General features: G+C 34.3%; 1 protein-coding gene across 1 annotated transcript in view; it reads left to right on the forward strand.

Moving 5' to 3' along the window:
- LRRCC1_1 (leucine rich repeat) overlaps positions 1-12,638 on the forward strand; it is a gene marked incomplete at its 5' end in the record, with an annotated part of 50,328 nt that extends 37,690 nt beyond the window's left edge. The window contains 7 exons of the mRNA XM_035729669.2: positions 352-440; positions 1,666-1,740; positions 4,300-4,413; positions 7,070-7,164; positions 10,211-10,348; positions 10,790-10,934; positions 12,237-12,638. Coding sequence (XP_035586350.1) covers positions 352-440; positions 1,666-1,740; positions 4,300-4,413; positions 7,070-7,164; positions 10,211-10,348; positions 10,790-10,934; positions 12,237-12,374 — 794 coding nt within the window. The 3' untranslated portion in view covers positions 12,375-12,638. The remainder of the gene's footprint in view (positions 1-351; positions 441-1,665; positions 1,741-4,299; positions 4,414-7,069; positions 7,165-10,210; positions 10,349-10,789; positions 10,935-12,236) is intronic.
- Between the last annotated feature and the right edge of the window lie 510 nt (positions 12,639-13,148).

Raw genomic sequence — 13,148 nt, forward strand, 5'->3', positions numbered from 1 at the left:
ATTTGGGGACTTGTCTAGTGAATTGATGTACAAGACTATTAAGTAATAGGAATAACTGGGTCGTGATAAAAGAGAGAATTATAACATCTTTCGTGAATTACTTTCTCTATCTGACAAGTCTTAAATGGTATAAAATATGCATCCTGTATATATACCATTACCAACTATAGTCCAAATATGTATTCTTTCAGGAATAGTCCTCCATTACTTTGATCCTGTTCTTTTAAATGAGCAAAAAGGAGCGTAAACTTTTAGGTTTCAGCTGTTCGAATGTATGTTTTCTTCTACTTTAACATGTGTATTTCTACATTATTACAATAAATACTACTGGCATAATTTTTTTTATGTTAGGATCAGCTTTAGCTCAAGATCGTGGACGATTAGAAGCTAAAATTGAAGCTCAAGAATTAGAGATAGCCAGTCTTAAAAAATCTCTTGAAGTATGTTTCTTCTATTTTAACACAATTTAATACTGACTTTTAGTTTATTTATTTAAACATATAAACGTTAGTACTAGGAGGCACTAAATACATTTGCGCCACATAAATCATTCGATTTGTGTAAAGGCTGGGATACTGTCCGTGTGCCCAAACCGAAGCAGGTGGTTTTCTTAGGGGGCCACACACGGAGCCTTTGGCCTATAGGTCTAATCCATAAGGCAGTGGAAGGACTTCCCTGGCAGTGGTTGTATGCACGGGGCCATTTAAGAGGATTTCGGGAGGTGGAGCTAACTCTCCCCACTCTCGGCCGTACCAGGGCATTCGAGGGGAAGTTTAACACTATTGATTTTTAATTATTGTTGAAAAATACTTTTCAGATTTTTAGTTACTTCTATCATGAATTAACGTTAATCTAATCACTAGAAGTAATTACATAATATTTAGCAACCGTTTAACATCAATCTGGTATTAGTTGTTTATTTCACATGATTTAACGTTGATTCGTCTAAATCATCAAAAGACGAAAATACACCAGGAGATGTTTTATCCAACCAGCGTTGTATAGTAGCTTCTCAGAAAATGAAGGATCATTTGTCATATTTTTTTTTGAGCTAATAATTACCTATACTATTCTTGTGTTTAGTGTGTTTTCAGAAAGCTTTAGTAGTTCGAGATCACATATAAATCTCTTAATACTGGGTCAAGATCCTATTCACATCTCTCACCTTTTCTCTATTGTTCCAATTGACGTGCAAATCTAGTCTAGTATTAAATGAAGTATCTATGAAAGACAGCAATAAACGTTCCATTAGTAGACCTATCAGTACTGACTTGGTTTTGTTACAATTTCCTAAAGAAACAGTTTGTATTCTATTGTTCAATTGTGTATTGTCATTGCGATCGGTTATTATAAGCGTACCGATCTACAATATGCACTGAGTCTATAATCAATCTCACTAAATTTAAACTTAAATTTTATATCAAAGATATGAAATTCCATAGTTCATTGTTAATAAGTAAGACAATAACTGTTAGTGACTTATCATTAAGTACCATATGGTTAATCAGTACAATTCCCCATTCATATGTGATATCTTCCGTTACTGGTAAGTGATTTAATATCTTGACTAATAAACAACTGAATATGTAACCATGTTAAATCTCAATACAAATTGATATCATCAGAGTATATCAATAATGATTACATCTTCTAATTCATCTTTAGAATGAAAATGACTCTGTTAAAATCAAGAGTAAAGTAATTGATGACCAAACAGAGACAATATTGAACTTAAAAAAGGTAAGTTTCCGTAAAATTTAAGTAGTACCATTGAAAAACTTGGAAGCAGTGGACAGTTGTTTCATCTTGATATCAGACTCCTCAACAGTGCCCACCCACACGACCTTCGATCTCATGCGAGAACGCTCAACCTCTAGATCACTGAACAGGGATCTAATGGTGTACAAGTCTAATTTCAATCAATCCGCGATACTGCGCAACCACTGTCTTTGGTGGATACCTACCTCAAACCCGACAACTCCACTGGCTAGGACTATTCACTAGAACTCCGTAAATTTTCTCTCCTTGTCAGCTTTAAAATGGTTAGGGTCCTGGGTTCTATCTCTAGAGAAGGAGTTGTGGATACACAAAACAGCTGTCCATTACTTCCAGATTTTCAATGGTGGTATAACTTAGATCGGTTAGTCATCTCAATAACATCCAACTATCTCTACAATGCCATACTGATAATTAATTATTTTATTAATAGTTAACCATCATATGTTATGAGTATCCTTTTTATGAGGGAGCGATGAACTCATGAAGTCACTGAAATGAAAAATGTAATCTAACTGATGATTTACTCATTGAGAATTCAGTCACTAAATCCCCAGCTAATACATTCCAATAGACAATCACCAACCAACTGATTATATATATTTTGTTACATTCTTGTTTATTTTACGGTAGCTTCTACTGTTTGAGAAATACTCATTGGAAAATTGACTATACAACTCTTGTTAAAAGTTAACAACTAGTTAATTTGCGACAAACTTACTGTCAGACTTTTGAAGATAGTCAGTGGAAATCCTCAAATCTGGATTGTATACTAGTTAGCAATTGTGAGCAAGATAAACCTGAAATCCTTGTGAATCTGCTGTCTTCTCCTCCAAGATTCGAACCCAGTATCATAGACGGACGCTATCACTGAACGTATATCGTAGTGATATGGAAACCACAGAAAAAAGTTGATAGTTGAGACCCAACTGATATAAAATTACAAGTTGAAGACAAAGAGCTCTTTCTAGTAGAATTTATGTAGTTGGAACTTTGAACATGTTTCATAGCAGTACTTTAGTTACTCTGAAACTAGTACCAATAAAGCTTATGACTTCAGTAAAGGAGACATTCTACTGCGTATTAACGATAAATTAGGGATTGAGGAGAATTATTTCGATATTTTCTTCCAAAAACTGAATATTTCTTCATATTTATCAGATAATCTGTATCCAACTAACCAAAATCTGTCTAGAGATCGTTTAAGGACAAAGAAGAAGATGATCGTACCAAATCTGAAGAACGCTTGATTGATCTTAGTTCTGTAAATAACGCATGACCGTTCAAAGCTATAGGTACAAGGTTAAAGTCTTAGTGTGAATATTAAGACTGGGATGCAGATACGTCCAACTAATGATTTTAAAATAGGATAAAATGTGAACCCTGAATTCTACTGCTAGCTACAATTAACTTGATTATTCCGAACATAGTGATCACCAACTTCAGTAATGACTGAAGATGTTTGACTTTGAATTACAACATGTGAATGCATTATGGATTCTATTTCGTAATAAACCTTGATCATGATCTCTACTGGAAAAGCTTAGAAGTATTGTACAGTGGAAACTTTAAACATTCTAGTTAATATCAGAAGGGGTTTTGTTGAGATTGTAGTAATTTCAATAGTTGAGATTATGAGTCAGTTGAAGCTAGACCATCATGGTTAAGCGCTCGCGTGCGCGACTGAAGGCCCTTGGTTCGAATCCCGCGAGTGGTATCGTGGATGCGCACTGCTAAGGAGTCCTACAATAGGACGAAACGGCCATCCAGTGCTTCCAACTTTTCCATGGTAATCTAGCTTCAATTGACTCATGATCGCAACTATTGAAATTCTAGTTAATCTTTAAGTGAATAATGTAGTTTAATACAGATTATATTTACTATTAGAAACTCTTTGCTTTGATTCAAACAGGAATGACTATCACAGTCCTCTATTGTTCTTTCTAATTATATCTAACCCAAAACGTAAATCTTTCTCGGAATATTTGTTAGTAGGAGCTAAAGTATAATACATTAGCCAACCAACTACTGCACATCGATACATTTATAAAACCTTTGAAAGTAGAGAACTTAAATATAACATATATATATAGTAGTAGTAATATTGTAGTGAACAAGAACACCAGTGGGGACAATCTAATGTATTCAACACAAAATTACGGGACTTGTTCATAAAATCTAACAATCATAAAGTAGATGCTTAATTTGCAAAATGTCCACCAATTGTCTTAAAATGACTCAAACTTCATTGTTCTTGCATTTTCATACAAATTGCATTCTGTTCCCATTCTTTAATGTTCGATCGTCTTGTCTCTCTGCTGCCAGACCTTCTGTTCACGACTAACATCATATACTACTTATGTCAATATAAGTAGCACACACCGCAGTATAACTAACCAATAGGAATAAGCGTCTTCAACAGAAAGAGTTACTTCCATAAAGAATAGATGTCTTGGATTCAACAAAACATGAATGACAAACTGCTTTGTTATAAAAAATAATTTTATTTATTTATTTATTTAGTGTATTCAAGAGAATCAAACTGAAATAAAACGACTACAGAATGAAGGTGTACAAAATCGTCATAATTTAGAAAGTCAATTAAAACAGAAAATTCAAGTCAATACAGAATTGGATGTAAGTTGAATACTTTAAATTGATGTTTATTCACATTTCCTTTGGACTGTTAATCTAATAGGTTTTGATAAATATGAGCCCTTGTTTTTAATGTAAAGAGGTCTACTATCCATTTTCCATCTTCGAGATGATGATCAAAAATTGATTTTATAGTTGAATTCATAAGTTAATTGAAGTTAGATCACCATAGAAAACCTGAAAGCACTGGGTTGTCCACTTTCCTCATTTTTTCCCTTTTTTATAGACATTCTTTTAGAGATAATAATCACCGTATAACTTTCTAGGGGATTATTTCCTACCAGATTTTCATTACAATTAAGGATACGCCGGCAACATAGCACTATTCAGTGAAGACGGTGAGAAAATGCAGTCTTTAGACCACCATATACAACAATGCAAGTATGTTTCGGATGCGTTTCTCCCCATATAAAATTAAAATGTTGCTTCAGGATTGGTTTGCGTCAACACCTGAAGTAATAATAGGGAGTGGAGTAGTTCACCGCTTTAACCACTTTACTTACCTAGGAATTCTCATTATTGTCTGACAAAATCTCAGTTGACTTTTATGAACTTGAGCCACTCGTGGACTGGACGAGATATTCATTATAAATTGTTCAAATTCGGTAAATACTGATCTTCTACTCGTCAAATTATATACTTTTGTAAACCGAACTGTTAAATATAAAATTACATGGTCTCTCCGATGAGTACATGAGTCAAGGTACTAAACAAGTTAGCTATAAGAATGAATAAACAGACAATCAACATATCGGACATGACCACTAAATGCCCTGGTACGGTCAAGAGTGGGGGGAGTCATCTCTCCCTCTCCAAATGCCCTCACAAAGCCACGCATATACAGCCACTCACAGGGAAGTCCTGCTCACTCCCTTATCGCGACGGCGGTGTTGTTTGCGAAATTAAGAGTACCAAAAGCGAATGTCCGGCGCTTTAACCAAGTTGATGGACACGAAGAGTTCACCTAGGTGAGTTGGAAAACCCTGATTCCAAACCAATGGGCTCCAGTATCCTGAAGGAACAAATAGCGGATGAACCAATTATTGGTCACCGGCTACCATGTGACTGCATCTCCTGACGTTGTTCCACTGCCTTGTGGACCAGACCTTTAGGTCGAAGGCTCCGAGTGTGGCCTTTTAAGAAAACCACCTGCTTCAGTCTGAGCACCCGAACAGTACCACAGCCTAAACACAAATCAAGTAACTTGTGTGGTGCATATGTATTCGGTGCCCGCTTGTATCAATATATATGTGTTCAAATAAATAAATGAATAAATAAAACATGACCACCTTGCTGTTTCTTCTAGCTTTCAAAATGCAAAATGATCATGAGGTACCAGGACAATATGGAGATCATTTAACTTGGAACAGCGATAGGACACCTGAAGAGCCAAATGTATTTCGACAATATAACATTAATATATTTATATGAACATTTCCAGGGCTAAACAGAAATTGATTTCCGATTATATAAAAGATATATGTGAAAGTTACATTTTAATGGTCCTAATGATTGAAATTTGAGTCATTTTAATATTATTATCAAAATCTTCGATTATTTTACTGAAAAAGTTCGAACTAGTTTGTCAGACGGAATGTTCAAATTATTTTAATCGTTTTGTTCGTTGTGATTAATCAAATATAATTTTTATTGATTGATACCATTAACCATCATTGAAAACCTGAAAGCACTGTACGGCCATTTCGTACTATTGTGGGACTCCTCCTTGGCGGTGGATATCCACGATACCACCTCGCGGGATTCGAACCCAAGGCCTTGAATGACATGGCTCAAAATCGTTTGTAATGGCGCAGGTGTTCTCCCAAATTCTAATCTCAGTTCTCCTTGTTTCTTTTTTTCTTTCCAAATTTATTTCACGGGATTATACTCCTTGAATAACATGTTCCAACCCTAATCTTTCCGATTACTGCCTATACTCTTACTACCTCTACGACTACGGGATTTGAATCGATAATTACATCTCTGTGCTAATATGGTATGGCAACTTGAACTGATTTACATACGTACGAAATTCTACGTTGTTACTAACTCAGTCAGTCAGTCAGCTACAGCGTAGGACCAGGCACATATATGCATCGGTCCAAGTTGCCATACCTCATTAACACAACAACAAGATGAACACCGGATTCATAAAAGTAGTTAATTCAGAGGTGGTAATATATGAAAGAAGGATTGCATATAAGGATACAGTACAGGAAGAAAGAATTAGTTCGTAGAAAGATATGAAGCGAGTTTAATCTCTTAGTTTAAGGGAAGACAGAGAGTGTATACACCGACGCCATTGTGATCGATTCTGAGCCATGTCACCCAGAGTCTCCAACCATTTGTTACGATAGTCACGCGGACCCAACCAAGTAGTCTGCATCTCCCAACATGGCTCAGACTAGAAGTTAGTGACTTTGTGGACTGATGCCATATTTTGGTATGGCCACCCCTAACTTTCTTCCAACCATCTCCAACACCGGTTAGCATTGCACGTCGTGGTAATCGGTGTTACTGACTGACCTATACTTATCATTTTTATGTGTAGGATTAATCCACTCTAGAATTTTGTAAAATGCAGATTTTATGACTGCACTTATTCTATCTAAATTTCTTCATTTATCTTTTATATTAGGATGAAATAAAACGTCTTAATAAACGTAAAGAAGATTTAAAATTATTGGTCGGTGATTTACAATCAAAAATAGATGAATTACAAGAGCAAAATGAGTAATTTCTTTTATAAAGTTATATGATGATGTTTAATATTATATAGAAAACAATTAGAGATGAGAAGTAGTGAATAGATAATATTGTGTAATAGTTGTTGAAAGTACTTTGATGAAGTTTTGTTCTCTGAGCTGGATGGTTTGGTCGTGGAGCTTTCATCGTTCTTCTGAACGACATCATCAACACAAACTTCAGATAGAAGTAGTGGTTGAAAGTACCATTTTCATCTTCTAGTCTGTTTGCTCTTTATTGTAGATAACTTGTTTTGATGTTTACTTATTGTTACAGTATTGAAAAGGATCCATCTTTTATTCTGTACAAGATGATTTGTGAGGATTCTGTTATAACTTTAAGCCTGACTAATTATCATGTAATTTATTCGCCATTGTGCGAAACGAACGACGTTCGATCGGTATGAACAGCCTAGCATCCCCTTACTAAACCTTTGTTTGCCTAGCTTGTTCAGTTTAGTTCAGAATGTTAATACCAGCTTCCACTATACGAACTATTTATTTCAAACATACGTGACTTATATACTAGGCAAACAGACAGCATCACACCTTAAAATAGGAAATATCATTTGTACAAGTTCAAGCCAAAAAGTGGCTGTGAACGTGGGAGACGGTAGTTTATAAACCGAACATAATTTAGGAACAGTAAATCGTATAATAATAATCTATAGGTCAAAATGAAGCTTATAATAAGGAGAATATAGATATACATAATCTAGCTACTGAATAGCTATACAATAAGAATAAATATAGAATATTAGTCCATTAATAAGTCTCGGAAGTTACCCGTAATTTAATCTTCACTATGATATAACACCTCCTCTTTTCTGAAGATTCGAAGTTTAGATCCTGATTTTTTAAAAAATATCTGTAACTTTTAATTCCTTCACGTTGTCCTCCCCCCCACAAAATAATGTTGGATCCTTATATCACCAAGTTACAATTAATATTTAGGATATATTTCTCGTATTGAATAGAGAATCCAATAGAAATGATTAGATGGTGGTAAAGGATATTTGATTTGAGGTCATCAGCGTTTGATTCTTCTGAAACATAACAAACTCGCTGTACTGATGAATCACAGAGTAAAAAATAATTCTCATATACTGACAGTTGAAAAGGCTGTTTTATCTCATAGAATCCAAGTTATATAGTTTTTTTATACAAACTTTTCTCAACCAGTGTTTTACAGCTCACACTTTGCTATTAAACCAATGTACAATCTTTAAGCTCTTCTTTACTTGAGAATGAAACGATTTAATTTTCTTTTATATATCTCTACTTGTTTAATATGTAAACTCAAATGAATGGTGAGTTTTCATCTTTATCTTTATGATTTCATTGTTTATCTCTCACATTACTGTTCACTGCTTCTGATCGTCGTACATCCACAAGAATTGAATGAAGTACAAAACGGTTTTATGTGGAATTTCTCCTGTCCAATATATTTTCGCATAACTTGAAATAATTTTATCACTGATGGTTTGTTTGTTGTTAATGAATATGTTACAGCAACAGTTATCACTTGTGACGTATCAGTACCATGTGATGGATGTATATTTTTATTGATTATGTTGTTTTATATTATACGACAATATACTGAAATATCTAATTATTTTAGTCTTTATTCAAAGCTTCGGTCTGGGCGCACCCAAGCAGTATCCCAGCTCTCAAATATATCGAATGATTTATGTCGCGCATATCTGTTTGGCGCCTCCTTAAACCAATGTTTATGAGTTGGAATAAAACAATAAAGCATAAAAGCTCCCCCGTTATCTTTCAACTTCTTTCTCCTAACTCGTGTGCATTCTATATGGTTGATTTATTATTGTGTATTAGTCATCAATCTGTCTAGCCTCATTTAAACCAGTACTGTATTAGAAGTAGTTCTCAGTATTTTTTGCTTTGTATTCACCAATTACAAATTGTAACAGTAGTAGTGTTTAAAGATCACTAATATTTTATTTAGTCCAACATGACATTTCCTAGTCTTAATTCAGCTAATTTTGTAGAAAATGCTATCCGTGTATATTGTTCTATTTAGAATGATTTTCTAAATAAGGCTAATCTCTTTTTTACACAGATTGTCACTGAATTACGATGAAAGCTTAGAGTTGGGATGAATCTGATGATGTCTGTACTCAAATCTACAACAATATGTAATTAGAATTAGTCTGCATTACGACAACACTTTTTTCAATTGAAATATTAACCAACGTAGAGAAAATGATATCTATTCTCCTTTGATATACATATGTCATCAAAATAGACAACAAACTTTATGAAACATTTGAATAATTCATGTGAAACGAAAATGTTGTAAGAATGACCAGTGACTTGGTTGTTAAACCATCTAACTGTTAATCAACAGACCACAAGTTTAAAGGCTAGTCTAACGACTTCATTATAGAAAATAGTATCACTAACTCTCATTCAACAAACAATGTGGCTTAAAGCTGAGTAGACAGACTTATAAACGTTAAATGAGTACTACAACAATAATAGAACAATATAACGAGTTTATTATTGAATCAAGGATATCAGCTCGAACAAAAATTTTAACTATATATGTATGTACTGTTTGATAACAAATTCCTGCTTCGGTTTGGGCACCTGGGCAGTATCACAGTCCTCACACATATCGAATGAGATTTGTGTGGCGCATATGTATTTGTTGCCTCTTTGTACCAATATCTATGTGTTGCAATAAATAAATAATGATAACAAATTCGTTGAAAACAGATCCCATCGCTGAACTACGTGATTTTAATGTTCAAAAAGGGGAATTATATACCAACCGGAAATAAGTGATGAACTTACATCTGTTTAGTGATGTTCACCATAAAAACCCATCTAACTTTTTGACTTTATAATTTATAGGACGATAAACAAACCATACCTATCCCTAATCAACCATTCTAAGTTATTAGTTGTTTCTATCTAATGTTGCACAATGATAAGTTCTTTTCGACGTTTACATCTTTCTAAATTCCTTGAAAATACAGTATTTCCTTTCGGATTTTTTTAAACCATAGATCTATGTCACAGCGTTGGCGCGATCGTGCAAGTTTAATCGATAAATTAGAAAAACAAGTAGAACAAATGCGTCATAACTGGGATGAAGAACAAAAAGTTCTCATTGACGAACGAGATACAGCACGAAAAGAAATCAGGTGAGTTTATTTCATATATTTTGACTGGATTCTTGTATATGTTTTAGTTAGAATTACGTATTTTATCATGTAAAATAAACTGCGTCCCCAAAGCGAACCTACATGTATATACAGAACCGATGGACGTTAGAAATGTAAACCAACCACCAGACACATTGATGCGTTATTTAAACCAGGAATTATACGGGAATCGGCTGTGAAATTAGTCACTATGACCCTCTTGGCAGTGTTAAGAACATCCTCACAGAAGAGCATTACGAAAGTGTCTTGAAATAACGAAATTCAATCTAAATTCTTTTCTTTTTCATCTTCCTTTGTTCGCCAGCAAAATACGCACCGGACGCTTACTTATTTGATAAATATGTTAGTTTGCCTATTATTTTAAACAAACTATTTGCATCGATGCACACATGTCACTTAATTTATGTTCTTTTTTACAAGTACATTACATTCACAAATGCAAGCTATGGACGAGAGATTTCGTCAACAGCTATCGTCTACTGAAGAAATGAACGATTTGGCAATGAATCGTGTGAAGAATGAAGCAGAACAATTACGTATAGCTTGTGAAACACGTGTAGCTGAAGTAAGTTCACTTGTTCCTAAGGGAAAACTTCGGCTTAGAATATGGGAAAAGGTCAGATTGTTTTAACGATTTCTCGAGGATTTCTTCGTAGTTTAAAATATAAATATTTAAATTATATCATCAACTCGACTACGTTTTCTGATTTGGGAACACTTGAAGTTAATGTCTATTCAGATTAAACAGCAGATAGAAACAACTTACTAAGTACAAGTCTGTGTACTCGACTTTAAGCTACACTTAAGAAGTGAATGTTGATGACATTTAGTCAGTTGCAACGTAGGACCAGGCACATATATGCGTCATTAGCATAACAAGATGAACACCAAATTCATAGTAGTTACTTCAAAGGCAGTAATATATAAAAGACTGTATATGAGGATGGTTGCTTGCACCAAATTAGGTGAAGTAGCACCTTAGTGGAGTACTTTAATCCTAAGAATTAAACAGTACCATAACTAGTTTTCCACTGTGTATGAAAACTGACCACTTCTTATGAATTCAAGAGTAATGTTGGATTTTTTTAAATAACAAATTATTTGGATATAAGTATCACCCAAAACAATAGGACAGATTGGAGGAAAGAACCAGTATCAAGATTAAGTAAACTGACTGACCAAATAACTTTACAGAAAAAAGGTTTGGACGTAAAAAACCAGTCGTGGGTTTTAAATTATAATCAGAGTGAAAATAATAACTAGAAACATTATCTTTAAAGACAAAAGTCAATTTTCCAACCATGAATACTTAAAACCTACATAGCTCTGAGAAGTGAATGATCAACAAATCTTCGTAAATCCTAAGTATTTCTAGACATAGGTTGATTAGATTAAATAATAGTCCCTTATCCTTATAAAACCATGCAGGAATGAACTCTTGCATAAAAGATAAAGGAAAACTCTGGCTATGGTTGGTATGTGTAGCTCCAGAGAAGGTTTAAATGTATACAGCGGTGTTTCAAATGGAGTACATCTTTTATAGAACATATAAGAAGGTTAATCGAAGCTTGGCTCCAGAAGATAATATTTATCACATTTATTTTTTAACTGAACAGATGATTTTATTTTTAGTTAGATTATCAAGGATCTTAATATTGAACTCCAGAATACGATATTTAATTCCTCGGACATTATAATTCCTTATTTTAGTCTCTAAAAGTGTAATAGAACAACCTGAACCAACACACTTTTAGGGTGAACTCTATATTTCGTAATTTTAATTTTCTTCGAACATCTAGAGCTAATTAGACAATAGTTTTATCATGTTGACAAGAAAATTCTTTACTTTCATCCTACTTTTAAACAGGTGGAATCAGAAATGCGTACAATTCTTCTAGAAGCAGAAAATTCAAGAAAAGCTACACAAGAAAGACTTAGATGTATATCAGCAGCATTATGTGCTCCAATCTCACCGCATAGCAAAATCCATTGCATTAACACCTAACTGGTGTTTTTTTTTTCAAATACTGAGGGGAAAAACACTGCGAACGGATTCACAAAACTACATGAATCTTTGGCTTGAAAAAATGCTGGACTGATTAGAATTAGTTTGCTAAAACAGTACTTAAAAATTCCTTTTTGGATTGATTCATCTCTATGGTTCGGTTGTGCGATTTGTTTTCTGCTATTTTTAAACAACATTATTTACCTCATATGTAAATAACTGGCGGATAACTAAAAGTGTATATAAATAACCAGTTTATTAATTATAGACTTTCAGTCAGTCAGTAACAACATAGAACTTCGTACGTACGTACATCAGTTCGAGTTGCCAAACCACATTAGCACGGAGATACAATAGTCGATTCAAATCACATAGTGGTAGATGTAGTAAAAGTATAAGCAGTTTTCGGGAAGATTAGGGTCTGAAGATGTTATTTAAAGAGTATAATCAAGTGAAATAAATTTGGAAAGCGAAAAAGAGACAAGGATTCAGATTAGAATTTGGTAGAACATAAAGAGTGGTTGCACCTGCGCCAATGCAAACGATTCCGAGCAATGTCTTTCAGGGTCTCTAACCATCGGTTGCTATCATCTCGCAATCCCCAACCAGGCAGTCTACACCTACCAAAATAGCTCAGTCCACTTGTCGGTAACTTCATGCACTTGTGCCATGTTTTGGTCTGGCCACCCCTACCTTTCTTCCGACCTACTCCTATACCACTGGACATCGCACGTCGAGGCAGTCGGTCGTTGGGCATACGTAACACGTGTTCCA

The sequence above is a fragment of the Schistosoma haematobium genome, chromosome 6 (assembly GCF_000699445.3).
Source record: "Schistosoma haematobium chromosome 6, whole genome shotgun sequence".
Classification (NCBI taxonomy): Eukaryota; Metazoa; Platyhelminthes; class Trematoda; order Strigeidida; family Schistosomatidae; genus Schistosoma; species Schistosoma haematobium.